General features: G+C 44.3%; 1 protein-coding gene across 4 annotated transcripts in view; it reads right to left on the bottom strand.

Moving 5' to 3' along the window:
* Positions 1-27,974, bottom strand: part of NCKAP1 (NCK associated protein 1) — a gene marked incomplete in the record, with an annotated part of 2,707,503 nt that overhangs the window by 1,406,931 nt on the left and 1,272,598 nt on the right. For all 4 annotated transcript variants that reach the window (XM_044075245.1, XM_044075246.1, XM_044075247.1 and 1 more), the window contains 1 exon segment: positions 22,685-22,817. In XM_044075245.1, the coding sequence (XP_043931180.1) occupies positions 22,685-22,817 (133 nt within the window).

The following is a 27,974-nucleotide window of genomic DNA, read 5'->3' as shown; positions in this document are numbered from 1 at the left end:
TACTTCTGTTATTCTAACAACGCTCCAACTTAATAAAAGCAATATTTATATTTTTGGGCCCTCGTCTCCCACATTTTCTCAGGTGTTGTCTAGACTTCTATTCTTAAGAGGTTGAGAGGTAACCCACAATGGACTTTCCCTATATTTCACGGGACTGTTGTGATGGCAACAGAAAGTAAGACTTACGGTGATGGTGATAGGAACATAAAGTGAGAGTTTCATTGAGGATGGGAACTGAAGAGAGACTGGGGAAGAGGATGTACAAGTAAAATGACACTGGGCAGGAATTCTGTGACGTTTTTTAAAGTGGGTGTTACTTTGGTCGGATTAAAGTTGGACCCGAATTTTAAACATTGGGATTGTCCCTTTAAAGTAAACTAAATTGAAAGATGAGAACCCATGGGAAGATGTAATGAAATGGCCAATAAATGAACCTTGATACAGGAATAAGAAAGGCCATAGAATAATAACTCACATAAATACAGTAACACCTGAGAACTAGTCCTGAATGGGGGAAGGTTACGTCGTTGTCACCAACTAGGAAACCTTTTCTATTTGCTAACGTGATTTTCTAGTAGCGGTCTTTCTTGCCTCCATTAGTATCTGCTGCATGTCCTCAGTAAGCAGGTGCCTAAAAGGACCGACTATACTATCATCCAGGCATTCAACTGAGGTTGATTAATGTCATGGTGTATCAAACACCCCTGTCTTTGTGTGAGTAGATCCAATCTGTGAGGAAGCTCGTGGTAATTGCCCCTGGCCATTTCCAAAAGAAGGGAAAACCATGGATGAGTGGGCCAGAAGGAAGTCACTATGATGATCGATGGGGATTCCTTCTGAATCTTCAGAAGTACCCTGGATATTAGTGGAAAGTGTTAAAAACACACAGGAACATTCCTGTCTAAGTAAAAGGCATGTGTCTTCCAGACCTTCTTGCATGGAGTCCTGGAACAGAATCTTGCCAGTTAATTGCTCAGAGAGGAAGAAAAGCAGTCTATTTCAAAAACTCCCCATAGATGGAACAAATCTTGGAATACCTCGTGGCTCTAGTTTCCATTTGTGTGGGTCTGCCTGGTCCTGCTCAGCTTGCCTGCCACAGTTTTGCTCTGACAAAGTGCAGGATGCCTGCAGAGTGAGATTGTACTGTGTAGCTATATCCCAAGCTAGGGAACCAAAGATAACTCAGAGAGCTGAGTGCCTTGATCAGGGCAAGCATCTCATTTATCCCTTAACATTTGTGTGTTTGTGTCTGTCCCTAGTGCACCACACACCCTTCTCTTTTATACCTCCTGAAACTGCTCCAAAAGCAAAGTTTGAAGCAGCTGGGATGATGGACTGCTTTGGAATGGGGAGAGAGAAGGTGAGACCTGGATTTAAGGATATCTGTTGTCTCCACCAAATGACTTCTCTTCTGACAAACCCCAGCACTGGGATATGAAAAGACAAAGGGTGTTGGAGCTGTACCAAAGACTTCAGACACTACTGTATGTTTCTCATGAGTAGTCTTCCTATGTTCCTCATGTGGAGTCTTCCAGGTGTATCATGAGAATCATAGAAGCCATGAGACAAAAATCCTGAGGTAGTCCCTCACAGTCATCAAGTCTGAGTGTAAAATCTTAGGAATAGATCTAGATATAGATCTATTTCTTCCTGTTGAAAAAAAAGATCTTTGAATTGAGGTGTCTAGTTGACGTCACAGGGACACAATACTGTATGAAAGAGTCAAGAAAGACTTTTGAATGTTCTCTTTGAATTCCAGCTTGTGTAAGATCTCTCACCAAAGAAAAGATACCTGTCTCTCTGAAAAAGTCTCTGCAAACATCAGCAAGTCGTCTAAATATGGAAAATGTGGATATACTTTACACTGCAATTAATTTTAACTTGAACTAGACACTCTGTAAACACTCTTAGCAGTGGAAAGTACAAGGGTTTAGACAGATAAATGACAATGTGATCCAGAAACACAAAACCTTATGAAATATCTGAAGTCTGGATGAATAGGGAAAGGATGATAAGGATCTTTTAAGTCTAGTGTCACCATGGAAAAGAAAGAAGTAACACGTTATGAAGTGACATCACACTGAATTTACCCACTACCACAAACAGGTTTAGGAAAGAATGATCCAGTACTGGTGTCCCAAGCATTTTATTTCTTGGGCACTAGAAAGTACAGTTGTGTACACTTACCATAAATGTAGATGTACAAGTGTATTCACTGTTGCAGTCATCACATCTGGGTTATCCCTGCCAGGGTAGCACTCGGACGGCCCAAATACCAGAGGCCAAGTATTTCCGCGTCGGTTGCTGTTGCTTGAGGACAGATGTCAGGTTGTCAGTAGCATAAAGTAAGGCAGCCAATGTCATTAAATCAGTTTTTCTTGCCCTACCCTGTCAGGAGCCTCCAAAGTAGGAGGCCAGGTTTTGATGGAAGAACCCCACCAGTGGAAAATAAATACCAATATGTCCCTTGTAATGAAAGAAAGAGAATAAAGGGGGATGGCGGGAGGGAAAAGTACAGTTGTGCACACTTACCATAAATGTAGATGTTCGAGTGTATTTACTGTTGCAGTCATCACACTTGAGTCATCTGCCGGCAGTTAGCCCTTAGTCGGCCCGAATACCAGAGACTTAGTATTTCTGCATCGATTGCTGTCGCTCCAGTACTGACGTCAGATCGTCAGGGGGTATAAAAACAGGCAGCCAACACTATTACATCAGTTTTTCTTGCCCCAAATGTCAGGAGCCCCCAAACAGAGAGCTAAGTTATGGCGGAGAAAAAAAAACACCAGTAAAGTAAATACCAATACCAAAACCCCAGAAAGGGGTGAGAAAAGGACATAGAAAGGTAAGAGAGATAGAGAGAGACAAAGGGGTTGGAGGGAGGGAAACCAGGACTGCAAAAGTGAATACACTGGAACATCTACATTTATGGTAAGTGTACACGACTGTAATATGTTTTTCGTGTTTTACTGTTGCAGTCATCACACCTGGGTTGATTCCCAAAGCTGAAGAAGGGTGGAGGCAGTCAAGAAGAATTGGGGCTGGCTAATATGCCCTGCAGGACTGCAGTTGCAAAACCGTCCCTGGATTTGGAAAAGATAGGCAGGTGGTAATGTTTGGTAAAGGTGTGTACAGAACTCCAGGTATCAGCTTCCAGGATGTCCCTGGTAGGGACTCCCCTGTGGAATGCTGTAGAGGTAGAAGTTGCCCTTGTGGAATGTGTTCTGACCCCATGAGGGGTTGGTTTCCCATGGTGCTTGTAGCAGAAATGGATGAAGTGTGCTATCCATTTGGAAATTGTTTTGAAATGGCCTTGCCTTCTCCCCCTGGCACAAATCTCCTGAAGGGCTTAGTCCTATCAAGGTAGAATCTGAGCTGTCTGTGCAAGTCCAAGGAATGCAAGATCCTTTCCCCTTTATTTTGAGGATTAGGGAAGAAAGTTGGCAAATGGATAGATTGGTTTAGAGCCACACTGGACACCACTTTAGGCATAAAGGAAGGGTTAGCCCTGAGAGAAACCTTGTCAGCATGGAAAATAATGAAGGGTTCCACAGCCATAAGTGCTTGTAGCTCAGACACTCTTCTAGCTGAAGTGATGGCCAGAAGCAAGGCTGTTTTCCAAGAGAGGAATTTTAACTCTGCTGACGCTGCAGGCTCAAAAGGCGGTAGCGTGAGCTTTTCTAGTACAAAGTTAAGGTCCCAAGCAGGGGTGGGTGCTTTCCTTGGTGGCCTTAAGTTGTTAGCCCCTCTCAGGAATTGTTTGATAAAAGGGTGAGAGAAAAGAGTTGGCTCAGTGCTGTAATGAGCCGAAATGGCAGAGGCATGGATCTCATTACAGCCGAGTGACGCCTCCAGGTGCATCTGCAGTTAGCGCCTACTGCTCCTCTAGGCGTCAAATATTTCTTGTTCATATTTGCATTAATAATTCCAAAACCATGCCCTATACGAGGTATCAGAATATTTTATCTTGAAGCATACATGATGGCAAACACAATTGTATTGATATCTGACCTATGTCAATGAGTATTTGTTAGAATTGTAAGGTGATAACTTTATTTTTTAAAGACTCAAGCCACGCCCACTAGGAGTTAAAGGTGCACAATCAAAAGAGCTGTACTGGAGTGGAGAAGGACAGGCTTCTGTGGAGTAGATCTGCTAAGTAATCCAGGATCAGAGGCAGGGAGGGCAGAGTTGTCTCCTCCCCTTTGGACAGAACCCAGGAGCAGTACCTTTTCCACTTATCAGCATAGGATTTCCTTGTACTGGGTCTTCTGGCTTCAAGGATGACGTCCAGCAGCTGCTTGCTTAGGCTGGTTACTGGGGAAGAATTCAAAGAATAAGCCAGGCTGCAAGATTTAGGGTTTCCAGTTGCAGATGCAAGATCTGTCCCCCCTGCTGAAAGAGCAGGGTTGGGTTTTGGCATAGGTGCCAGGATGGCACCGGTGACAGGCTGTGCAGGAGTGGGTACCAGTCCTTGGTCTGTCCTGTCTTATCTTGAGCAACACTCTTGAGAGAAGGGGCAGAAGGGGAAAGGCATAGACTGAGAGAGATTCACCGACTGGAAGGATAAGGCATCCACTTTCCAAGCCCTGCTATGAGGTGTCCTGATGCAGAAATTTGCTGAGTTGGTGACTACAAGGGGAGGCAAAGAGATCCACCTCTGGGGTCCTCCATTTCTGGATTAGAAGGTCGAAGGTGCTGGGCTCTAATTGCCACTCTTGTGGGTCTAGGACATTTCTGCTTAAGTCATCTGCCAGTGAGTTTTGTTTGCCTGGCAGGAATTGAGCTTGCAGATGGACCTGCATGTCCAAGGCTGTGAGCCACAGGGCCATGGCTAGCCTGCAGAGTGGGTAAGAATGGGTTCCCCTTGTTTGTTGATGTACCACATAACTGTGGTGTTGTCTGTTTTTATTAGCAGATGTCATGGAGAGAGTAGGGTTCGGAAAGCATGCCCCACTAGCATCTCTTTTTGGTTGATGTGCAGATTAACTTGACTTGGGCTCCAGTGGCCCTGAATGCACTTGCCGTCCTTGTGTGCCCCCCCAGGCATAGTCTGTGGTCAGGGTCTGGACGGCATGGGGTTGAGTAAAGGGCAGTCCCTTGTTGTGGTTGCATGCATCTGCCCACCAAAGAAACTCTGTCCTTAGGCTATGATAGGAATGACTGTTTTTAGATCCTGAGAAGGAATTTTGGTACCAAAGACTTTTTACGTACCACTGAAGTTTACTCATATGCAATCTTGCATATGGAATTAGCAGTATACATGAGGCCATGAAGCCTAGAGCCTGCAGATTTTTTCTTGCGGATAGCTGGGTTCTTGTGGCCATTTGTTTGAAGTAGGCTGTCAGATAAACTTGTTTTTCTGAAGTGAGGAATACCATCTGGGATGTTGTGTCCAAGCTTGCTCCCAGGAATACAATCTTTTGACTGGGTACCAGTTTTGACTTCTTTTCGTTGATGGTGTACCCCAGGGAAGTAAGAAAGTTTTTCACAAATGTCAGGTGCTACAACAGCAATTCTTGACTGTCTGCCTGAGTCAGGCAGTTGTCCAAGTACGGATATTTCTCTGCCTACAATATGCAATGGCTGGAGCCAAGCATTTTGTGAATACTCTGGGCGCAGTGGATAAGCCAAAGGGAAGTGCAGAGAACTGATAGTGCATTGATTCGGCCCTGAAACGAAAATACTTCTGAAAAGACTCCCTTATAGGGATGTGCAGAAAGGCTTCCTTTAAGTCTAGGGTGACTAACCAGGCATCCTTGGCTAGCATGGGTAAGAGCTGTTACAGGGTAAGCATTCTGAATTTTGGTCCTGCCAGGAAGGTGTTGAGAACTGAAAGATCTAGGATTGGGTGCCAACAGTCGTCTTTTCTGGGTACCAGGAAGAGTCTGGAATAGAATCCTTGACCTAACTCTTCCACTGGAACCGGCTGAATATCTTTGATGGATAGCAGGGATGGAGCTTGGTTTTGAGCCTCTGCCCACTGGTTTGGAGGAAGATCTGGGAACCCTCTTGGGGTTGGCAGTGAGTGGAAGTAAAATCTGTACCACTGGGATACAATGTTGAGGACCCATCTGTCTTGCGTGATGGCCATCCAGTTCTTTGCATGAAAGGCAAGTTTTCCTCCTAGAGGCCACAAGCAATTGGGCAGAGGTGGGGAGTGGAGTGAGGAAGTCATTGTGATTTTTTCCATAGGGAGGTGGCTTACCACTACCTGCTTTGGGGGTAGTGGCAATCCATTGCTTAGATCTCTGCACACCCTGAGACTGTAATCCGGGTGGTCCGTTTCGCCTGGGTCTGGTTTGAGATGGCCTGGAAGGGGCTGGAAAGGACCAGTGTTTGGAAGGGCAATGCCAACTGAATCTAGGGGGTTGTACTTGTCAGCATTCTTTAACAGTCTGCATAGACTTAGCTTTTTCTTCCATCTTTTTAAGAACCTCTTCTGCTTTGGTGCCAAAAAAACTGTCCTTGTTCAAAGGAGCATCTAGTAACTTTGATTTGACATGGTCTGGCAAGGTCTGCTCCTTGAGCCAAGCATGTCTTCTCGGTACAGAACCAGTGACTGCTGCCCGGCAAGATGCCTCTAGGGCATCAAAGCCACACTGCATAGTAAGCTTGCTGACCTGTCTTGCAGAGTGCTTAAGCTCCTGCAATTCCTTATTTTCTGCACAGTCTGTAAAGGTAGTCATTTTTTGTTTAATAAGTTCCATAATATGTTGCTGGTACTTCAGCATGTGAAACTGGCAGTTTAATGCCCTAATAGCAAGAGTAGCAGAGGTATATACCTTCTTACCCCATCTGTCCAAAGCTCTGGAATCCCTCTCCGAAGGGGTGGGATTCTTGGCTGTAGTTGCCTTGATACCTTTAGGCCCCTGGGAAATTATCTCTGGGTCAGCAGTAGGATTCTTGAAAAGAAATTTGTGAGTGTCTGTAGTACCTGTCTGGAATCCTAGGGGCAGGAGGTAAAGTATCAGCAGTAAGAGTGGATTCCATGAAAACATCATCAACAACCTCCAGGACAGGGGGGGGGGGCATAGCCAAAGGCCTGTGCTGTGGCAAATCTAGGAATTCTGAGTCTCTTTTTGGACTGGGAATAGTCTTGGCGTTCCCAGTGGAAATGCTCTCAAGGTATGTAAGGTTTCACCAAAAGAAAAATCCTCTGGAGGGGAGGCAGAGGGAATGGATTCCTCTGTATCTGAACCCTCATAAGCAGAAAAGGGCATGTCTTCATAATCAGATACCTCAGAGTCATCGGACTCCTGGTCTGTTGAAGTTGCAAGAGACTGGTCTCTTTTCCTCTTAGCAGGGGAAGGCTGACTTCCTCTAATTAGCATATTAAGGTCTTCAGCCATTCTAAACATTTGTCTTTGAGGCATCGGAGGATGTGCATGCGCTTTGCTCGTCAGTTTTCACGGCGTAGCACATACTTAAGGCCTAAGAAATTAGTTTTAGATAAAAAAGTCGGTTTGAGTCAAACATCAGTGGTGCAAAGAACTGCCTCAGAAGCCGGTGCCTGTAGAGTGGTTCTGGACCGATCCAAGGTAGAGACATCAGCAGGTTCCATAGTCGAAGAAGAGTCTTGTGGCATACCAGACTTCCAAATGCGAATCCACAGAAGTGGGCATCAGGGGCTGCGAAAGCTCCTCACTGAGTACTGGCAACTAGCTTAGCGGAAGAGTCGTCGGCAGCTTTGGACCTATGTGGTCTTGTCTCTGTATTTATCCTTACGTTTTTTCGGAATACCGGTAGTCGGATGGCTTACCGAAGCCATTTCTGAATACAGAGATGGAGAGGGAAAGAATTTAGCAACAAACCGGGCCTGACAACAGATGGTTCAGGCGTTAAACAAAGCACAAAACCAACAGTGAGGTATGTCATGGTCTGGGCCTAAATAAGTGACGCAGTAAGAATGAAAATCTCTGTGTGGCATTTGTTTTCCCCAGGCAAGACAATTGTTAACTTTTTCTGACATTGGTTAGAGCAAGAAAAAAGGATCCCCAACGGGGTACTTAGCTTTAGAAGCTTTCAGGATTATTCAATTTGTAAATGAAAATTCAGGTAGTGGCCGACCAGCACTTGCGAACTTCTGCTTCAGGCTCCTTGGCAAGAAAGAATGATGTAATGGCGTTGGCTGCCTGTTTTTATACCCCTGACGACCTGATATCAGTACTGGAGCGACAGCAACTGACGCAGAAATACTAAGTCTCTGGTATTCGGGCTGACTGAGGGCTACCTGCAGGCAGATAACCCAAGTGTGATGACTGCAACAGTGAAACACGAAGAACATCGAGGACTGCAACAGTGAATACACTTGAACATCAACATTTATGGTAAGTGTACAAAACTGTACTATGTTCTTCGTGTTTCAATGCTGCAGCCATCACATTTGGATAGATTCCCAAAGCTGAGGAAAAGGGTGGAGGCAGCCAAGGAAACTAGGCGCTGGCTAGGATGTCGTGCAAGACTGCAGAGGCAAAGACTGCAGAGGCAAACCCTGCCCTGGATATGGAGAAGAGAGGCGGGTGGTAATGCTTGGTAAAAGTGTGAACAGATGTCCAGGTGGCAGCCTCAAGGATGTCCCTGGTGGGGATTCCTTTTAGGAAAGCTGCAGAGGTGGAGGCTGCTCTGGTGGAGTGTGTCCTAACCCCCTTAGGGGGAGGCTTTCCAAGCTCTTTGTAGGAGAAATGGATGCAGTTTGCTATTCATTTGGAAATAGTCTGCTTGGAGATGGCTTTGCCTTCTGCCCCTATAGCAAAGCTAACCAGCAATTGATCAGACTTTCTGAAGGATTTAGTCCTGTCTAGATAGAATCTGAGCTGTGTGTGCACATCTAGAGAGTGAAGAATCCCTTCCCCCTTGTTCCGGGGATTAGGAAAGAAGGTGGGCAGATGAATGGATTGATTGAGAATGATAATGGACACAACCTTGGGCATGAAAGATAAGTTAGTTCTGAGGAATACTCTGTCTGCATGGAAAATGATGAAGGGTACCACAGCCATGAATGCTTGCAGCTCAGAGACTCTTCTGGCTGAAATGATGGCCAGAAGGAAAGCTGTCTTCCAGGAAAGAAATTTTAGCTCTGCAGAAGAAGCTGGCTCAAAAGGGGGCAGGGTGAGCTTTTCCAAGACAAAGTTAAGGTCCCAAGCTGGCGTTGGTGCCCTTCTGGGAACCTCAAACTGCTTGCCCCTCTGAGGAACTGTTTGATCAAAGGGTGTGAGAAAAGGGACTGCTCAGTGGGAAAATGAGCAGAAATAGCAGAGGCATGAATTTTTATAGAGGAGAAAGAGAAACAACTGTGTAATAGGTCAGCTAAGTAATCCAGGATGAAAGGGAGGGAGGGCTGCGTCGTGTTGGCTCCCTTAGTCTGGATCCAGGTGCAGAACCTTTTCCATTTATCTGCATCAGACATTCTGGTGCTAGGATGCCTGGCCTCACGGATAACATCCAGAACCTGTTTACTTAGAATGGCAGATTGGTTGGGGATTATGAAATAAGCCAAGCTGCCAAATTGAGTTGTCTACCGTTTGGCATGGATGAGTTGCTCTTCCCTCTGGGTCAGGAGGTTTGGAATCTGAGGAAGATGCCATGGAGGCAGTGGGGACAGGCTGCACAGCAAGGGATACACCAGTGTTGCTGGGGCCAGTCTGGAGGTATAGGAATGTCCCTTGGTTTTTCCTCCCTTATTTTGAGCAGTACCCTGGGGATGAGAGGTAGAGGAGGAAAGGCACAGACCGATAGAGTGACCTAAGGGAAGGACAGGGCATCCCATTGGAAGGATAGAGGATCCACTTTCCAAGCCACGCAGTGATTCTCCCTGGTACAGAATTTTCTGAGCTGATGATTGGAGTGGGAGGCAAAGAGGTCCACCTTTGGGATGCCCCATTTCTGAGTTACAAGGGTGAAGGTTCTGCGGTCTAGCTGCCACTCGTATGGGTCCAGAAGGTGTCTGCTTAATTGGTCTGCCAGAGAGTTGAAAGAGCCTGGTAGGAATTGTGCTAACAGATGTAGTTGGATGGAAGTGGCTGCGAGCCAAAGGGTCATGGCCATCCTGCATAGAGGGTAGGAGTGAGTTCCTCCCTGCTTGTTGATGTACCACATCACACTGGTGCTGTCTGTTTTGATCAGAAGAACCCCGGAGAGAGTTGGGGTCTGAAAACTATCAAGGCATGCTGAACAGCTAGCATTTCTTTTTGGCTGATGTGCAGATGTATTTGATTTGGGCTCCATTAGCCCTGTATGCACCTGCCGTCCAGGTGCACACCCCAGGCATAGTCGGATGCGTCTGTGGTGAGGGTCTGGGTGGCGGGGGGTGGGGAGAAGGGCAGTTCCTTGTTGTGGTTACATGCTGCTGCCCACTAAAGAAAATCTTTCCTTAGATAGGATATCATTGGAATGATAGTTTCCAGGCCTTGAGAGTGTTGCCACCAAAGGCTTTTTAGGTACCATTGTAGTTTCCTCATATGCAGTCTGGCATATGGAATGAGTAGAATGCAGGAGGCCATAAACCCTAGAGCTTGCAGGATTTTCCTTGTGGATAACTGGGTTCTGGTGGCTAGTTGAGAGAAGTAGCTTGTCAGGTAGGCTTGTTTTTCTGGAGTAAGGAATGCCATTTGGGATGCTGTGTCCAGGCTTGCTCCCAGGAATACAATTTTTTGTGTGGGGACTAGTTTTGATTTCTTTTCGTTGACAGTATACCCCAGGGAGGTCAGTAGGTCCTTTACAAAGGTCAGGTGCTGTAACAGCCTTTCCTGTCTGCCTGAATCAAGCAATCATTTAAGTAGGGGGTAAATTTGAATATTTCTTTGTCTGCAAAAAGTAATGGCTGGAGCCAGGCATTTTGTGAAAACTCTAGGAGCAGTGGCTAATCCAAAGGTAAGCGCAAAGAATGTGAAAGTGCATAGATCCTGCCCTGAAATGCAGACATTTCCTGCAAGATTCCCTGATTAGGATGTGTAGGCAGGCCTCTTTTAGGTCTAGGGTGGCTAACTAAGCATCCTTGGAAAGCAGAGTAAGAAGCTGCTGGAAGGTTAGCATTTTGAGTTTTGGTATCACCAGAAAGGTGTTTAGAATGGATAGATCGAGGACTGGGCGACAGGTGCCCTCTTTTCTGGGTACCAGGAAGAGTCTGGAATAGAAACCTTGGCCTACCTGGTCTGCAGGAACATGCTGTATTGCCCTCATGGAGAGCAGGAAAAGGACTTCCATTCTGGCCTCTGCCCACTGGTTTGGAGGAAGATTTGGGAACCCATCTGGGGTTGGCAGAGCTTGGAAATAAAATTTGTATCCCTGGGACACTATGTTGAGGACCCATCGGTCGTTGGTAATATAGGCCCAGTTGTTTGCACGGAAGAACAGTTTTCCTCCTAGGGGCACAAGCAGATGGGCAGAGGTAAAGGGTGGAGGTGTAAAGTCATTGTGAGCTATTACCATAAGGGGGTGGCTTAGTACTCCCTGTTTTTGAAGAGGAGGAACTCCGTTGCTTAGATCTCTGCATTCCCTGAGACTGCTGTCGGGGGGGGGGGGGTTGCTTCCCCTGGGTGTGGGCTGAGCTGGCCTGGAGGGGGCCGGAAAGAACCAGTGCTGGGTGGGTCAATGCCTACTGAACCTCAGAGGCTGGACCTGTAAAAAGCCTGCCTGCATAGATTTAGCTTTTTCTTCCATCTTTAAGACTTATTCTGCCTTGGTGCCAAAAAAATTGTCTTCAATGGTGCGTCCAATAATTTTGATTTGACATGGTCCAGCAAGGTCTGTTCCTTAAGCCAAGCATGCCTACTAAGGACAGAAAGTACAGTTGTGTACACTTACCATAAATGTAGATGTTCGAGTGTATTCACTGTTGGTCAATACATTTGGGTAATCTGCTGGCAGATTGCCCTCAGTCGGCCTGATTAACAAAGTCTTGGGTCCTGCATCGGTTGCTGTCCCTTCTTCCATGACGTCAGGTCGTCAGGGGTGTAAAACATGCATCCGACGCCATTTTCATCAGTTTTTCTTGCCCCAGATGTCAGGTGCCCCCAAATGGGGAGCAATATATATATATATATATATATATATATATATATATATATATATATATATATATGTGTATATAATTTAGAACACAAACAATATACCTCCAATTAAAAGCAAATACACCAAAAAGGCTTTTAAGCATATTAAAAGAAAGAAGAGGTATAGTACGAGAAAAAACAGGGGGCTGGAGGGTGGGTAACCAGGACTGCAACAGTGAATACACTTGAAAATCTGCATTTATGGTAAGTGTAAACTACTGTACTATGTTCTTCGTGTTTCACTGTTGCAGTCATCATATTTGGGTAGACAGCCAAAGCTATGGTTGGGAGGATGGATTTATACAGAATTAGGACCAGCTAGAAGTCCCTGCAGGACAGCAGTGGCAAAGCCAGCTCTGGATTTAAAGAAGAGAGATAAATGGTAATGTTTGGTGAACGTATGAACAATTCCAGGTAGCAGCTTCTAGAATGTCTCTGGTAGGAACCCCTCTGAGAAAGGCTGCAGAAGTAGATGCAGCCCTGGTGGAATGAGATCTGATCCCCTTGGGGAATAGGTGTACCATGGTGCACATAGCAGAAACTAATACAATGGCTTATCCATTTAGAAATGATTTGCTTTGAAACAGGTTTTCCTTCTGCCCCTGTAGCAAAAGTCACCAACAGTTGATCAGATTTTCTTAGAGGTTTTGTCCTGTTTAAGTAGAATCTAAGTTGTCTGTGCACATTCAATGAATGCAGAATCCGCTCACCCTTGTTCTGTGGACTGGGAAAGAAAGTTGGCAGATGAATGGTCTGATTAAGAGCCACACTGGATACCACCTTAGGTATGAAAGATGGATTGGGTCCTGAGAGCCACCCTGTCTGGAGGAAAAATAATGAAAGGCTCCACTGCCATAAGAGCCTGTAATTCTGAAACCCGTGTAGCTGAAGTAACTGCTAAAAGAAAAGCCGTTTTCCAGGAGAGAAATTTTAAATCTGCAGTCGCAGCTGGCTCAAAAGGAGGCAAAGTGAGTTTTTCCAAAACAAAATTGAGGTCCCATGCAGGAGCTGGTGCTCTCCTGGGAGATCTTAAATATTTGGCCCCTCTGAGGTATTGCTTTAACAGAGGATGAGAAAAGAGGGGAGGGCTCTGTGTTGTAATGAGCTGAAATGGCAGAGGGCATGGATTTTTATAGAAAAAAAGATAGGCCCTTGTGAAGCATCTCAGTTAAATATTGCAGAATCTGAGGAATATTGGGCATGGCTGTGCTTATTCCTTGTGCTTAGTTCCAGGCACAGAATCTTTTCCATTTGTCCGCATAAGATTTTCTAGTACTAGGCCTTCTGGCCTCCAAAATGACATCCATCACAGGTTTGCTGAGATGTAACTGGTGAAATTAGTTGATTAGCCATGCTGCAAGATTCAGAGTTTGGAGCAGTGTGTGCAGAATTTGATAGTTCTGCTGAGACAGTAGGTAAGGTGTCAGAGGTAGGTACCACGGAAGAAGGTGTGACATATTGCATAGGAGCAGGTACCAGTGTTGGCTAGGCTAGTCTGGAGCAATCAGTATCATTTTTGGTTTTTCCTGTCTGACTTTTAGTAAGACCTTGGAGAGCAGAGGCAGAGGAGGAAAGGCATAGACTGATAGGTTTTTCCAGCTGAAGGACAGAGCATCCACTTTCCAAGCTTTTCTGTGATGAATTCTTGTGCAGAATTTGTCCAACTAATAATTCTGGGGTGAGGCAAAAAGATCCATGTCTGGGCTCCCCCATTTTTGTGTCAACATGCTGAAGATTTGCGGATCCAGTTTCAATTCGTGTGAGTCCATAAGATTTCTGCTTAGAGTGTCTGCCAGAGTATTTTGCTTTCCTGGCAGGAACTGAGCTTGTAGATCTATTTGGTAAGTCAAGGCCGTGCTCCACAATGCCATGGTTAGTCTGCAAAGGGGGTAGAAATGGATACACCCCTGCTTGTTTACGTACCACATGACTGTGGTGTTGTCTGATTTCATCAGTAGTTGCCCTGGATGAACATATTCTTTGAACCGTCAGAGCATTCTGTACAGCTAGCCTTTCTTTCTGGTTGAAATGTAGGTGCATTTGATTTGGGCTCCATTGACCCTGAATGCATCTCCCTGCCAGATGCACCCGCCAAGCATAATCTGATGCATCTGTAGTCAGGGTCTGGGTGGCAGGGAGTGGAGTGAATGACAGTCCCTTGTTTTGGTGGCAATCTTCTGCCCACCACAGGAACTCTAGCTGCAGGCAAGGAATGATAAGAATCATTGTTTCCAGCCTGTGACCATGTTAACTCCATAAGCTTTTTAGGTACCACTGAAGTTTCCTCATATGCAGTCTTGCATATGAATTATTAGGATGCAGGAGGCCATGAACCCCAAGGCCTGCAGAATTTGTCTTGCAGATAGCTGGGGTTTTGCGGCCACCTGTTTGAAGCATGTCATCAACTGAATTTGCTTTTCTGGCATAAGGTAGGTCATCTGGGCAGTTGTATTCAAGCTTGCACCCAGGAATGTAATTATTTGAGAGGGTACCAGTTCTGATTTCTTTTCGTTTATGGTGTACCCTAGACAAGTTAGAAGTCTTTTTACAAATGCCAGATGTTTTAGAAGAGTGTCCTTGTTTTCTGCCTGAATTAGACAATCGTCCAGGTAGGGATAAATTTGAATGTTTCTTTGTCTGCAAAATGCAATTACTGGTGCCAGGCACTTTGTGAAGACCCTGGGCACAGAAGATAAGCCAAAGGGAAGTGCAGAGAACTGGTAATGCAAATAGCCTGCTTTGAAGCGGAGGTATCTTCTGCAAGACCCCTGATTGGGATATGCAGGTAAGCCTCTTTTAAGTCTAGAGTTACCAACCAGGCATCCTTGCCTAGCATAGGCAGTAACTGTTGTAGAGTCAGCATCTTGAATTTTGGAATGTCCAGAACTGTATTTAGAATGGATAAGTCCAGAATTGGACGCCATGATTTGTCTTTTCTGGGTACCAGGAAGTCTTGAATAAAAACCTTGTCCGTTTTCCTTTTTTGGCACTGGTTGAATAGCCCCCATATTCATGAGGGACATAACTTGTTTCTGGGCCTCTGCCCACAGATATGGAGGCAGAACTGGCCATCCGTTTGGGATTGGCAACGTGTGGAAATGAAATCTGTATCCCTGGGATACTATATTTAAAACCCACTTGTCCTGGGTAATTAGTTGCCAGTTTTGTGCATGAAGTGCCAGTTTTCCCCCCAAAGGGGCGGCCAAAAGATAAATGGGTAACCATTTGCCAATTTAATGAAAAAAGTGCTAGTTTTCCCAATAAGGGGGCTGCCAAAAGGAAAGTGCTTGAATCTGGTAGAGGAAAGTCACTGGGACTGTTTCCTGTAAGGTTGTGATTGGTCTTCTCCGCTTTTGGAGGTAGGAACACCCCATTGTTTAGGCCTGTATGAGCCTTGGGGCTGAGATCTGCCTCTGGGACACCTGTATCTGCCTCTTTGTGGTCTGTCTGACACTGGAAAGGACCAATTTTTAGAGGGCCAGTTCCTGCTAAACCTGGGTGGTTGCACCTGTAAGAAATCCTTGACTGTCTGCATGGATTTTGCTTTCTCCATTTTTTTTCAACACCTCTTCTGCTTTAGTACCAAACAAAGTATCATGCTGTAATGGTGCATCTAATAATTTTGCTTTAACATGATCAGGCAGATTCTGTTCCTTTAACCAAGCATGCCTTCTAATAACAGAACCTGTAACAGTGGCCCTGCAAGAGGCCTCCAGCGAATCATAACCACATTGCAAAGTATGCTTTCCCACTTGTTCAGCTGCATGCAATAAATCCTGCAATTCCTTGTTCTCTGAACCTTCAGTATTTGTCAACATTTCTGTTTAAGCAGTGACATTAAATATTGCTGAAATTTAAGCATATGAAACTGACAATTTAAAGCCCTTACAGCCAGGGTAGCAGAAGTGTAGACTTTTTTCCCCCCATCTGTCTAGAGCCCTAGAATTCCTATCAGAGGGGACAGGGTTTTTTGCAGTGGAAGCTTCAACTCCTTTGGGACACTGAGATATAGTTTCTGGGTCAGCAGCTGGGTTTTTATATAGGAATTTATGAGAATCCGGGACCCTGTAGTACCTGTCTGGCTTAGCAGGTGCAGGGGGTAAAGAGTCAGGGGACAGGCCGGACTCTGAAAATACATAATCTACAATATCCAGCATAGGTGGAATAGCAAGGGGTCTGTGTTGAGGAAGTAGCAGAAAGTCTCTGAGCCTTTTCTTAGATTCAGAATAATCTTGGCTCTCCCAGTGGAAATGCTCCCTCATGGTATGCAGGGTTTCCCCAAAAGAATAATCCTCAGGAGGAGAGGCTGAAGGAATGGATTCTTCAGCATCAGAATCCTCATAGGGAAGCATGGAGTTATCCTGTTCAAAAGGGGAATCAGAGGAAATAGAAACCTGATCAGAAGAATCATACTCTGTCTCTTGCCTAGGCCTCTTATCAGGAGGGGGATGGGAGCCCCTGATCAAACTAATTAGGTCTTCGGCCATTTTGAGCATCTATTTTTTAGGCATGGAAGTCTAAGAAGGACAATGCTGTACATGTTTCTTTGTCTTGAGAGCTGCTTTAGTCTTTGAAGCTGAAGATGGCTTAATATATAGTTGTGTAGGTCTAAAGACACCCTCAGAAGCCGATTCCTGCTCAGCAGCTCCGGACCCATCTGAGGGAATGATTTCCGAGTGTCCAATACCTTGAGTTTCCAGAGGCCCAGTCGGCTCCACGTGGGAGTCGGAAGCTGCCTGTGGCTCTGAGGTAGCAGGTGCCAGTGGCTGCGAAAGCGCCTCAATGAGAACCGGCGACTGGCCTAGCAGAGGCTTCGTCGTCGGTTTTGGACCTTGGATGCCTATCCTTTTTCCTTGTCCTTGCGTTTTTTGTAAACTCCGGTTGTCGGCTGGTCCGATGGCAGTATATAATTAAATCTTCGGCCAAAGTAATGAAATGCAAAATTGAACCGATGCTTGATAGTGCGTTGGTTAAATCTACCACAAAACCGACAGCTAGCAACGTTGTGAACAGGACCTAGGCAAGGAATACAGTAAGCGTGAAAATCCTTATGAGGTATTTGCTTCCCACAAGAAATACAATTGTTAACTTTTTCTGATCTCGGTCTGGAGCAAGAAGTTTTCCCAATGGGGTATTTAGCTTTAATGAAGACTTCGGTTCTGAAATTCGGATTTGAAAATCTCAGGAGTCTGCTTACCGGCACTTGCAAACTGCTTTTGCTTCGGGCACCGCATAGCAATAAAGACTGAAGAAAATGGCGTCGGCTGCATCTTTTATACCCCTGGCGCACAGACGTCAGAGAAGAGGCGACAGCAACCGACACCGGACCTAGACTTTGGAATTCTGCCTGACTGAGGGTAGCCTGCCAGCAGGATAACCCAAGAGTAATGACTGCAACAGTGAAACACGATGAACATTGTGTGGAAGTGAAATATGTATCCCTGGGACACTACACTTAAAACCCACTTGTCCTGGGTAATGAGTTCCCAGTTCTTTGCATGACGAGCAATCTTTCCCACCAAAGGGGCAGTCAGTTGAGAAGTGCTTGGAAGTTTTAAAAATAAATCATTGAGACAGTTTACCATAGGGGGGAGTTTTATTACTCCCAGATTTGGAAGTGGAGGCCCCCCCCACTGCTTAGTCCTGTGCGTACCCTGGGACTGAAGCCTGGGAGCTCTGCTGGATCTGGGTCTGGACTGAGAAGGTCTGGAAGAGGCAGGAAAAGACCAATTCTTGGAAGGTCAATGCCTACTAAACCTTGGAGGTTGCACTTGTAAAAAAAATCTTTAACAGTTTGCATAGATTTAGCTTTTTCCTCCATCTTTTTAAGAACAACTTCTGCCTTGTTGCCTAACAGGCAGCCCTGGTTTAAGGGAGCATCCACTAATTTCGCTTTAACATGATCTGGCAAGGATTGCTCCTTAAGCCAAGCATGCCTTCCAAGTACAGACCCAGTTACAGCAGCCCTGAAAGATGCCTCTAGTGAATCAAAACCACACTGCAATGTATGTTTTCCAACTTGTTCAGCTGAATGCAGTAAATCCTGTAAATCCTTACTTTCAGCACAATCAGGAATCAACATAATTTTCTGTTTAAGCAATCCAATAATATGCTGTGGATACTTCAACATATGAAACTGGCAGTTTAAGGCCCTAATGGCCAAAGCTGCAGAAGTGTATACCTTCTTACCCCATCTATCCAGGTGAGTCTCTATCAGAGGGAGTAGGATTTTTGGTAATAGTAGCTTTATTGCCCTTGGGTCCCTGTGAAATGGTCTCAGGATCCGCAGTAGGATTTTTAAAAAATAACTTGTGAGAGTCAGGGACCCTGTAATATCTATCAGGTTTTCTGGAAGCAGGAGGTAAAGAGTCAGGGGCCAAGCTAGATTCCAAAAAGCCATCATCAACAATGTCTAGTACAGGAGGTATGGCTAAAGGCCTGTGCTGGGGCAGGAGTAAGAAATCCCTAAGCCTCTTTTCAGAATCAGAGAAATCCTGACTTTCCCAATGAAAATGCTCCCTGAGAATATTCAAGGTTTCGGCAAAAGAGAAATCCTCTGGGGGGAAGCAGAGGGAATAGAGTCTTCAGCATCAGAATCTTCACAGGTAGATAAAGGGTAAATCCTGGTCATCAGAGGAAACAGAAAATTCAGAATTCCGGTCAGAAGTATCATAAGTAAACTCAGTCCTAGGTCTCTTAGAGGCCGAAGGCTGGCCTCCCCTGATTAAAGTAATAAGGTTTTCAGCCATTCTTAACATTTGTTTTTTTAGGCACAGAGGCCTGACTATGCGGTCTGGACATCAGTTTTCTAGGCATGGTTCGAGTTTTAGGCCTTGAAGAAGAAGAAGATGGCGTTGGTTTAATACACAAGTCAGTAGGCCTGAATACACCCTCAGAAGCCAGTGCTTGCACAGCGGCTCCGGACCCATCCAAGGTAGAGACATCCGCAGGTGCCACAGTTGAAGCATCTCGTGGCATACCGGACTCCGAATGGGTCTCAGTAGAGGCCTGCAAATCTGAAGTAGTGGGTATCAGGGGCTGCGAAAGCGCCTCACCGAGTACCGGCGAACTGGCGACTGGCTTAGGAGAAGCTTCATCGGCAGCTTTGGACCTAGGCGGCCTGTCTCTGTCTTTACCTTTGTGTTTTTTCGGAATGTCAGTAGTTGGATGGCTTACCGAAGATGTATCAGGATAATTGAACCGAGCACCAAAATATTTAGAAGTGAAAATATACAGACGACTGATAGTTCGAGGTTTAATAAGGCACAAAACCGACAGCGAGGTACGTCGTGGTCAGGGCCTAGGCAAGCAACACAGTACGAATGAAAGTCTTTGAGGTATTTGCTTTCCACAAGTAATGGAATTATTTACTTTTACTGACATCGGTTTAGAGCAAGAAAAAATTTCCCCAACGGGGTACTTAGCTTTTAGTTGAAGACTTTGGTTCTGAAACTCGAAAATGAAAATTTCAGGAGTCGGCCAACCGGCACTTGCGAACTGCTTCTGCTTCGAGCACCACACAGCAAAAAAAACTGATGTAGTGGCGTCGGCTGCATGTTTTACACCCCTGACAACCTGACGTCATGGAAGAAGGGACAGCAACCGACGCAGGACCCAAGACTTTGTTAATCAGGCCGACTGAGGGCTACTGCAAGCAGATAATCCAAATGTGATGACTGCATCACTGAAACATGAAGAACATCTTGGTAGTTTTAGAAAGAACTGAAGACGCTAAAGAAGTAGTTGGTTTGTGTCAAATATCGGTAGTGCAAAGAACTTCCTTGGAAGCTGGTGCCTGCTCAGTGGCTCCGGACCCATCCAAGGTAGAGACATTTGCAGGATCCTTAGTCGAAGAAGAGTCTGGCAGCATACCGGACTCCGAAAGTGTCTCGGTAGTGGCCTGCAAATCCACAGACGCGGGCATCAGGGGCTGCGAAAGGGCCTCACTGAGGACCGGAGAACTGATGACTAGTTTAACGGAAGCGTTGTCGGCAGTTTGGGACCTGTGCGGTCTGTCTCTGTCTTTATCCTTGCATTTTTTCAGAAGATTGGTAGTCAGATGGTTTACCGAAGCCATATCGGAATTCGAAGACGGAGGGCAAAAATATCTAGCTACAATAAGGGCCCGATGATGTATAGTTCTGGCAGTGAACAAAACACAAAAGTGACAGCGAGGGATGTCATGGCCTGGGCCTAAACAGGTGACGCAGTAAGAAAGTAAGTCTCAGTGTGGTATTTGCTTTCCACAGGCGAGACAATTGTTAACTTTTTCTGACATTGGTTAGAACAAGAAAAAAAAGATCACCAACAGGGTACTTAGCTTAAGAAGACTTCAACTTCAATTCTGAAATGAAAACACAGGTAGCGGCCAACTGGCACTTGTGCAAACTGCTTCTGCTTTGGGCTCCTCGGCAAGAAAGACTGATGTAATGACGTCGGCTGCCGGATTTTATACCACTAACGACCTGATGTCAGTCCTGGAGCAACAGCAACCGATGCAGAAATACTAAGCCTCTCTGGTATTTGGGCAGACTGAGGGCTACCTCTGGCAGAATAACCCAAGTGTGATGACTGCAACAGTGAAACACGAAGAACATTTGTGGGAAGGGGTAGTAGTCCAGGAGAAATTCAGATGTCAAGCTGCACAATACCTAATAGCATCAGTACTATCGACAAGGATGGACTTCCAATTACCAGATCCATTGTTTTGTTTTAAAACTATATAGCTTGAACAGCATGTGAAGGAGGCTACCCCAGGCTGTGGCTTTCTTACAATCCTGTGCACTATGCCACCTGTGATGTTCATATTCTCTTGGGGAGTGGGCTTAGATGCAATAAAAATTTAATTTTTATTCAGTCCTCCAAGCTTTTACCAAAAAATTATTTCATCAAATCCTACTAAAGCAGGGCGTCCTTTCTTGCCCAGTTCAATACATCACACAAGTGGTTCTACAGAAACTGGATTTCTTTCTCCATAAAGAAGATTCTTTCAAAATAATCTATGAAATGATGATCTGTGCATTTTATCCATTTTCTATGGCATGATCTTTCCACCCTTTCAGCTGGCATTGCTACCCTGCAAGTATTGTTTTATAGAATGTGACACTCTCAGCCATTCCACTTAAATGGATTTATTTTTCACTGAGGGAAATTCAGTTATACTCTTAGCCATTTCTTCCATGGTTCTTTCAGAAGAGGTTGGAAGTTGTTCCTGTGTATATTTTATCCGTTTTCTGTATTTTATCAACTCAACTTCCAGCCTTTCCAGTAGTTTGTTAAGCACTGCATTCTCAACATTTCTTGAGAACATTAATTCACTGAAATGGAAGGTAGATGATCTGGGTCCTGAGACCATTTTCAGGAATGACCTTGGGAAAGGCAATATACAAGGAGTAAGCAGTATAAACACTTAACAAATGAGTAAGAAATTGCTATACATGGTAAATCTGCAGAGCTCCATCAGGTTCCCTCCAACATTTTTCATTTCTTTAAGCCTAGAAATTGCATAGGTTATTCTCAAATTCCACCGTTCTTTTTTTTTCATATTCAAATATGGGTTAGGATCTTATGCCTCTGCAACTATCTCAAATCTAGTAGCCATACTGTTGACGTCTGGCCACTCTCCTCTCCCACACATTTCTCTTCTGACTCTTGAACAAGGAGACCCTCCATTAATGTTGCTTCTTTACGTAGAGTAATAAAGTCCGGTCATTCTCTATCTTCTCCAGCTGATGCCTAACCACACTAACAGGGCCAGTGAGGTGTTATATAAGCATGTAAAATCTGACCGATGGTATGGGCCACGGCAAATTCAAATAAAGTGCTTACAAAGAAATGCAACATACCAACAACCACATTTTCTAAATAAAAAAGACATTCTTCAATTAAGAATCAGATAATAATTAAAAAAAGGCTTAGGCTACAGGCAATTTAAGAACAATGAAACAATTGTTCATCTAAAAAACAGATAAAAACACTGGCTCAAAAGTGAGTAGCAAAAAAGAACCATTTTACAGGTCAGGACAGGACTCCTTTTTACACTCCATCTCCAACAATGCTGTTCATATGAAAACAGTACTGATGAAAAGGACTTATGAAGGAAAACCAGACTAGCACATTCACAGGTAGAAGGCTACAAAGAAGTCATCAACAGGAATGGGAGACTAATCACTCCTCACCCAAGACTGTGCACTAGCTCCGATTTATCCTGCATGTATAACAAAAATCTTGAGCTTGTGAAGGTGCAGTTGATTTTGTATATAAAATATAATTAACGAAATTAACAGCCAATAAATACAGTATACAAATTACACTGTAAGCAGACATATTTAATAAACTTTTTTCAACACAAAATTTGGTATAAACAAACATTCTAGACCATAGCTACATACTTGCAAATCAAACTATGCCCTCAAAAGCAACACAATGCAAAATTCTAATATAAACTGTTTTCACTATGAAGTATGAAAACATTGCATGACACCACTTAATAATAATAATAACAGAAAAGAAATGATATTGGGTAATGTGAATGCATACTGTATGGAAAGGAAAAAAATGACAATAACTTAAAAAAATGGAAATCACTTGTGTTATCCTGTTACCACTTAAAATTCTCCTTTATTGCAACATACCTCTTCTGGGCAAAGCTCATGTGTGCAGCTCATAAAGTGAGTGCACAGCAGTGGAAAAGCAATCGAGTATCTTGACTGAGACGGGAGCTCCAAACATTGCTGAAACATCTTCTCAAACGCTCGACTATAAAAACTGCAAAACAATATAAAAGTAATATGAAGATGCCAGAACATGTGAACTTCAGGTTTAATTTCAGACCTTAGTTGCAATCTTCTCCATCGAACTAACACTAGTACTATTACTAATACTGTTAATACTGAGAGAACAAATATAATTGTGCATAATGACACACAAACTGTTACGTATGTTATTGCAAATATGCTTTCATGTAATTGCCAACACTTCGAGCTAAAACTAAATAAATGTGGGGATAACTATAAAGAAAAATATTTGCAGCAGGTTTTCTGGGTATATCGCCAGAGATAAACTGTAAAGCACAGAATTAGCTGCAAGACAAACTCAGATATGTAGTCAACTTATCACAACTGTTGATCCTTAAGTGTGGTCACTGCTACATTAAGTACATTGGGGAACTATGTCATAGGTTGAGATCTGTGCCCAGACAGACTTGCACAGCTAAGCATCCTTATCCCCTATATTGGCTGACCTCACCTTTAACATAGATGATTACACGCATCTGGTACAAAGGTGGATATTTGGCCAGTAATCTTCAGTGTCTTCTTGCTCTGACTGCACAGGTTGGAAATGCACAACTAGAAAGAATGTTGTGCTTCCAAGAAGGCCCAGCTTGCAAGGACTGCTTAGATGAAAACATATCCATCTATGGTACCTAAACAAAAGGTTGAAAAGGGAACAACATAAAAATATTGTGTAAATAAAAGGAAAAGGGAGTGATATCTGCCCACCCTCAACCTTAACGGTTCCTGATTTAAGAAGGGATGAGTCATTATGTATGGGAAAAATACGACAGCCTGAAGTTAGAGTGGGCTGGACAAACCACAGCACAAACATACCTCTTAGTGCAAGATATCTGGACAAAGTTTGACAAAATGGGGGGCAAAGGCCCTGAAATAGGGACATATTTTAAATATTGCTCTTATAAACATAGAAAGTTGCTTAACAGGGTTTAACATATATCTTCTGAAGGATATGAAGTCTGAAACTCAAATGCATCTCCTTAGTGACTTCAATCATCAGATCATCTCAGTAAGTTACCAGAAAACCACAAACTTTATGAGGAACAGAACAAAAATATGACACAAAAATCTGGACATTCTGCAAAAATCTGAAGAGTTGAGTGGTATGGCAGAAAAGGAATGCACAATTTTCAGAAAGTCAGAAGTGAACCTTATTGTAACCCCAGAGATCATGTCCAATCTTTAATGCTTAGAAAAAGTGTGGAAAGAAGACCATGCAGCTCCTTCTATGAAAACATTTTAGGAATGTTACACTAGTACCTGTGGTCCTACTATGAGACTTGACCTGCAGGCTTTTCCGGGAGTTAATGGCAAAAATAGAGTGCTGACCACACACAGATAACCTGTTTGGACACGGGCAGCCATTTCTTCTTTTCAGCAATAGCCACAAAAAAAGATGCTCAGATTTCCTAAGGTACATGGTTAATTCCAAAAAGAATCTCAATTGCCTGTTCCTACTTGCCTTTGAACATCCAAGGAATGTAACACTCTCTCCCACTTACTTTGGGGAGAAGAAAACACAGTGGCAATAAACAGATGAATTACGTTCTGCCTTTGTAATTACTTTAACCACAACAGATTAGTGTGTAAACTGACCCTGTCTTCAGGAAGATCATTAAAAAAATCTTTACATGACAACCTGAAGATCCGTGACTTTCCAAGTAGAGGTAACCAACCGTAAAAGGAAAGGAATGTAAAATCTGCCAATGCGGCTAGTTTAAAGGGAGTTCAAGTTAGCTTTTCCAGATTGAAGTCAACGTTCCAAGTTGGAGCAAGACTCCACATGAGTGGCCTGAATTGTGGGATGCCCTTCAAAAATTGTTTAACAGGTGGTCTGAATGCCAATGGGGGATCCAAGGATAAGATGAATGAGATGTCTCACAGATGCATTTTAATGGGAAAATGTGTCAAGCAAGCAAGAAGAGACACTTAAAGGGCATACCCCCCTCATTACGGTGGAGGGCCCTCCTTTAGTACCAGACAGAAAGCCTTTTCCACCAGCAAGGTATGATTTTCTGCTACTTTCCTAGCTTCCCTCACAATATTAAGCACATCTCTGGAATACATGTACAAAAAGCCATTAGGTTCAGGGTGGGCAGGTTGGGATGCAAGAATGACCCCTCAAACATTCAAAAGGTCCAGGAAGTAGATCAAGTACTTCCATGCCCAGCTGGATCAGATAAGAAAACCTATGCTGTCTTGACTTGAAAAAGGCAATAAGTATTGCTTCTTGCCTCCACTCCCTTATTTTTTTTGGTTACCCTGTGAAGCAAGGCAAGGGGAGTAAAAGTAGAGAGAGAGAGAGACCTTTCTAAATCAGGAAGTGCAAGATGTCCTGGAAGGTGATCTGAAGCAGAATATGGGAAAAGCTAAGTTGCCTTTATCTGGAATACTCTATCCACTCACCAGTGAGAAACATTCCTGTGGAGCACCCAATTGTGTGGATCTACTGAAGTCCTGCTCAGCTGGTCTGCAATGGAGGTGTCTCCTAACAGGAAACAGGCAGCTGTCAGCAAGAAAATGGATTTCAGAACCAGTTCTCAAGCCTGCACCACCATTCTGCACAGATGATACGAATGAGTCCTTGCAAGTAAGTGCCATATCATCAAGGCATTGCCTACATCCACTTTCAAGGTTCCTAATCTCCAAACTGCTCTGAACATCTGCAGCACATTGTAAACTGCAATTACTTCTTTCAAATAAAAATAGAGCTTGCTCACATTTGCTCCTCTGCCTCCCAGTTTAACTATGCTCTTCAGTAATAGGGTATTGGCTTCCAGTCCTGATCTGAGGCACTCATGACGACAGACATACCACTCCAAACTAGACATGAGGGCATACTATCCCAAGTCTTGATTTAATTATCCACCACAGCAACTCTTTTCTGATACAGGGAAAGAATGGTTGATGCAATTTGACCCAGAATGCTGAAGACCCGCCTAGGGTTTGCTCTTTTAACCAGGCATGTCTACGAATGACTGAGCCAGTAACAGCTGCTCTACAGGAAGCTTCCAGTGAATCAAAACTGCATTGTAAAGTATGCTTGCCCACCTGTTCAGCTGCATGAAACAGATCCTGCATTTCCTTGAACTCAGGCTGTTCTGAGTGTGTGCTCATTTTTTGTTTTAACTGAGACATCAGGAATTGTTGATATTTCAGCATGTGAAACTGGCAATTTAATGCTCTCATAGCCAGAGTTGCAGAGGTGTATATTTTCTTTCCCCATCTATCTAGGGCTCTGGAATCCCTTTCAGAGGGCACAGGATTTTTAGCCATAGAAGCCTTTGCTCCCTTAGGACCCTGGGATATGGTTTCTGGGTCAGCTACAGGGCTTTTATAAAGGAGTTTGTGTGAGTCAGGTACTCTGTAGTATCTGTCTGGTTTGGCAGGAGCAGGAGGTAGAGAGTCTGGATTTAAACTAGACTCCAAGTAGACATCATCCACAATATCTAAAACAGGAGGAATAGAAAGAGGTCTGTGCTGGGGTAATAGAAGGAACTCTCGGAGCCTTTTCTTAGAATCTGAGTATTCCTGGCCTTTCCAGTGGAAATGTTCCCTCATGGTATGTAATGTTTCCCCAAAGGAGTAGTCTTCAGGGGGAGACGCTGAGGGAATAGAGTCTTCAGCATAAGAATTCTCATAAGGTGGAAAAGTGTAATCCTGTTCCTCTGAAGAATCTGAGGAGAGAGAAACCTGGTCAGTGGATGCATAATCCTCCTCTTGTCTTGGTCTTTTATCAAGAGGGGGATGGGAACCCCTGATAAGGGTAATTAAATCTTCAGCCATCTTAAGCATCTGTTTCTTAGGCATGGGGCCTTGACCTGTAGACTGATGAACAGTTTTCTTAGGTTTTAAAGGAGTTTTAAGTTTAGCATAAGATTTAATGGCGAGTGTAGTCGGTCTGAAGACACGAAGACACCTTCTGCAACTGAAGGGGTTTCCTCTGCACCGGTGTCTAAATCTGCTCCGGTGTTGGTAGATGGCTGCGTCGGCCTAGTGGACTCCGCGTGGGAGTCGGCAGCTGACTGGGGTTCCAGTTCTGCAGTCATCAGGGGCTGCGTAGGCACCTGACTGAAAACCGGAGAACCGGCGACAGGCCCAGCTGAGGCCTCGTGGTCTGGCTTATTCCTAGGCTGCCTGTCCTTATCCTTGCGTTTTTTAAGAATACCGGTCGTCGGTTGCTCCAACGGCATGATATAATTGAATTTCCTATCAAAATAATGCAGTGCGAAGTCAAAACGGCGTTTGATAGTGCATTTATTAAACCTAGCACAAAACCGACAACCTGTGACGTTGTGGTCTGGGCCTAGGCAAGGAATACAATAGGAATGGAAGTCCTTATGAGGTATTTGCTTCCCACAAGAAATGCAATTGTTAACATTTTCTGACATCGGACTGAGGCAAGAAAATGTTCCCCAATGGGGTACTTAGCTTTATTGAAGACTTCGGACTGAAATTCATATCGAAAATCTCAGGTGTCGGCCGACCGGCACTTGCGAACTGCTTCTGCTTCGGGCACCGCGCAGCAAGAAAGACTGGAGAAAATGGCGTTGGATGCCTCTTATATACCCCTAACGCACTGATGTCAGGGAAGAAGCGACAGCAACCGACGCCGGACCAAGACTTTGGAATTCGGGCCGACTGCGGGACCGCCTGACGACAGGATAACCCAAGTGTGATGACTGCAGCAGGGTAACACGATGAACATCTTTGTGTTCAACTGTATAATTCTCTCCAAATACTCTTTAAACAGAATACACTCAACCTCTCACTTAGAAGGCAACATTTTTTATACATCACTGCTGCCTGTACAATTCACCAAGTTGTACGTGGACTTTCTCTTTAGTAACTTCCACCTCTGTAAAATCTTAGAATATATAAATGTAACTACTGTTTGTGTATAAATTTACATAGAAATGTAACTACTCTGTGTTTTACTGGAACTTCGTATAATGCGATGTAAGCAAATGGAAATTTTTCTCCCCAGGCCTCCGCTGAAAATAGGTATTACCCAGTCGGACTTTCCTGGTAAACAAAGACAAATAAATACCTGGTCTTGCACTGATCGCATAAACGCTCTCTCTCTCTGAATTCAATCTCCTACAAGCTGCTAAGAGAGGATCTTTGTCTG

This window comes from Protopterus annectens, chromosome 6.part0 (assembly GCF_019279795.1).
Source record: "Protopterus annectens isolate FY-2018-M chromosome 6.part0, PAN1.0, whole genome shotgun sequence".
Taxonomy (NCBI): Eukaryota; Metazoa; Chordata; order Ceratodontiformes; family Protopteridae; genus Protopterus; species Protopterus annectens.
The sequence above is the reverse complement of the archived record's forward strand: the minus strand, read 5'-3'. Positions and strand labels throughout refer to the sequence as shown.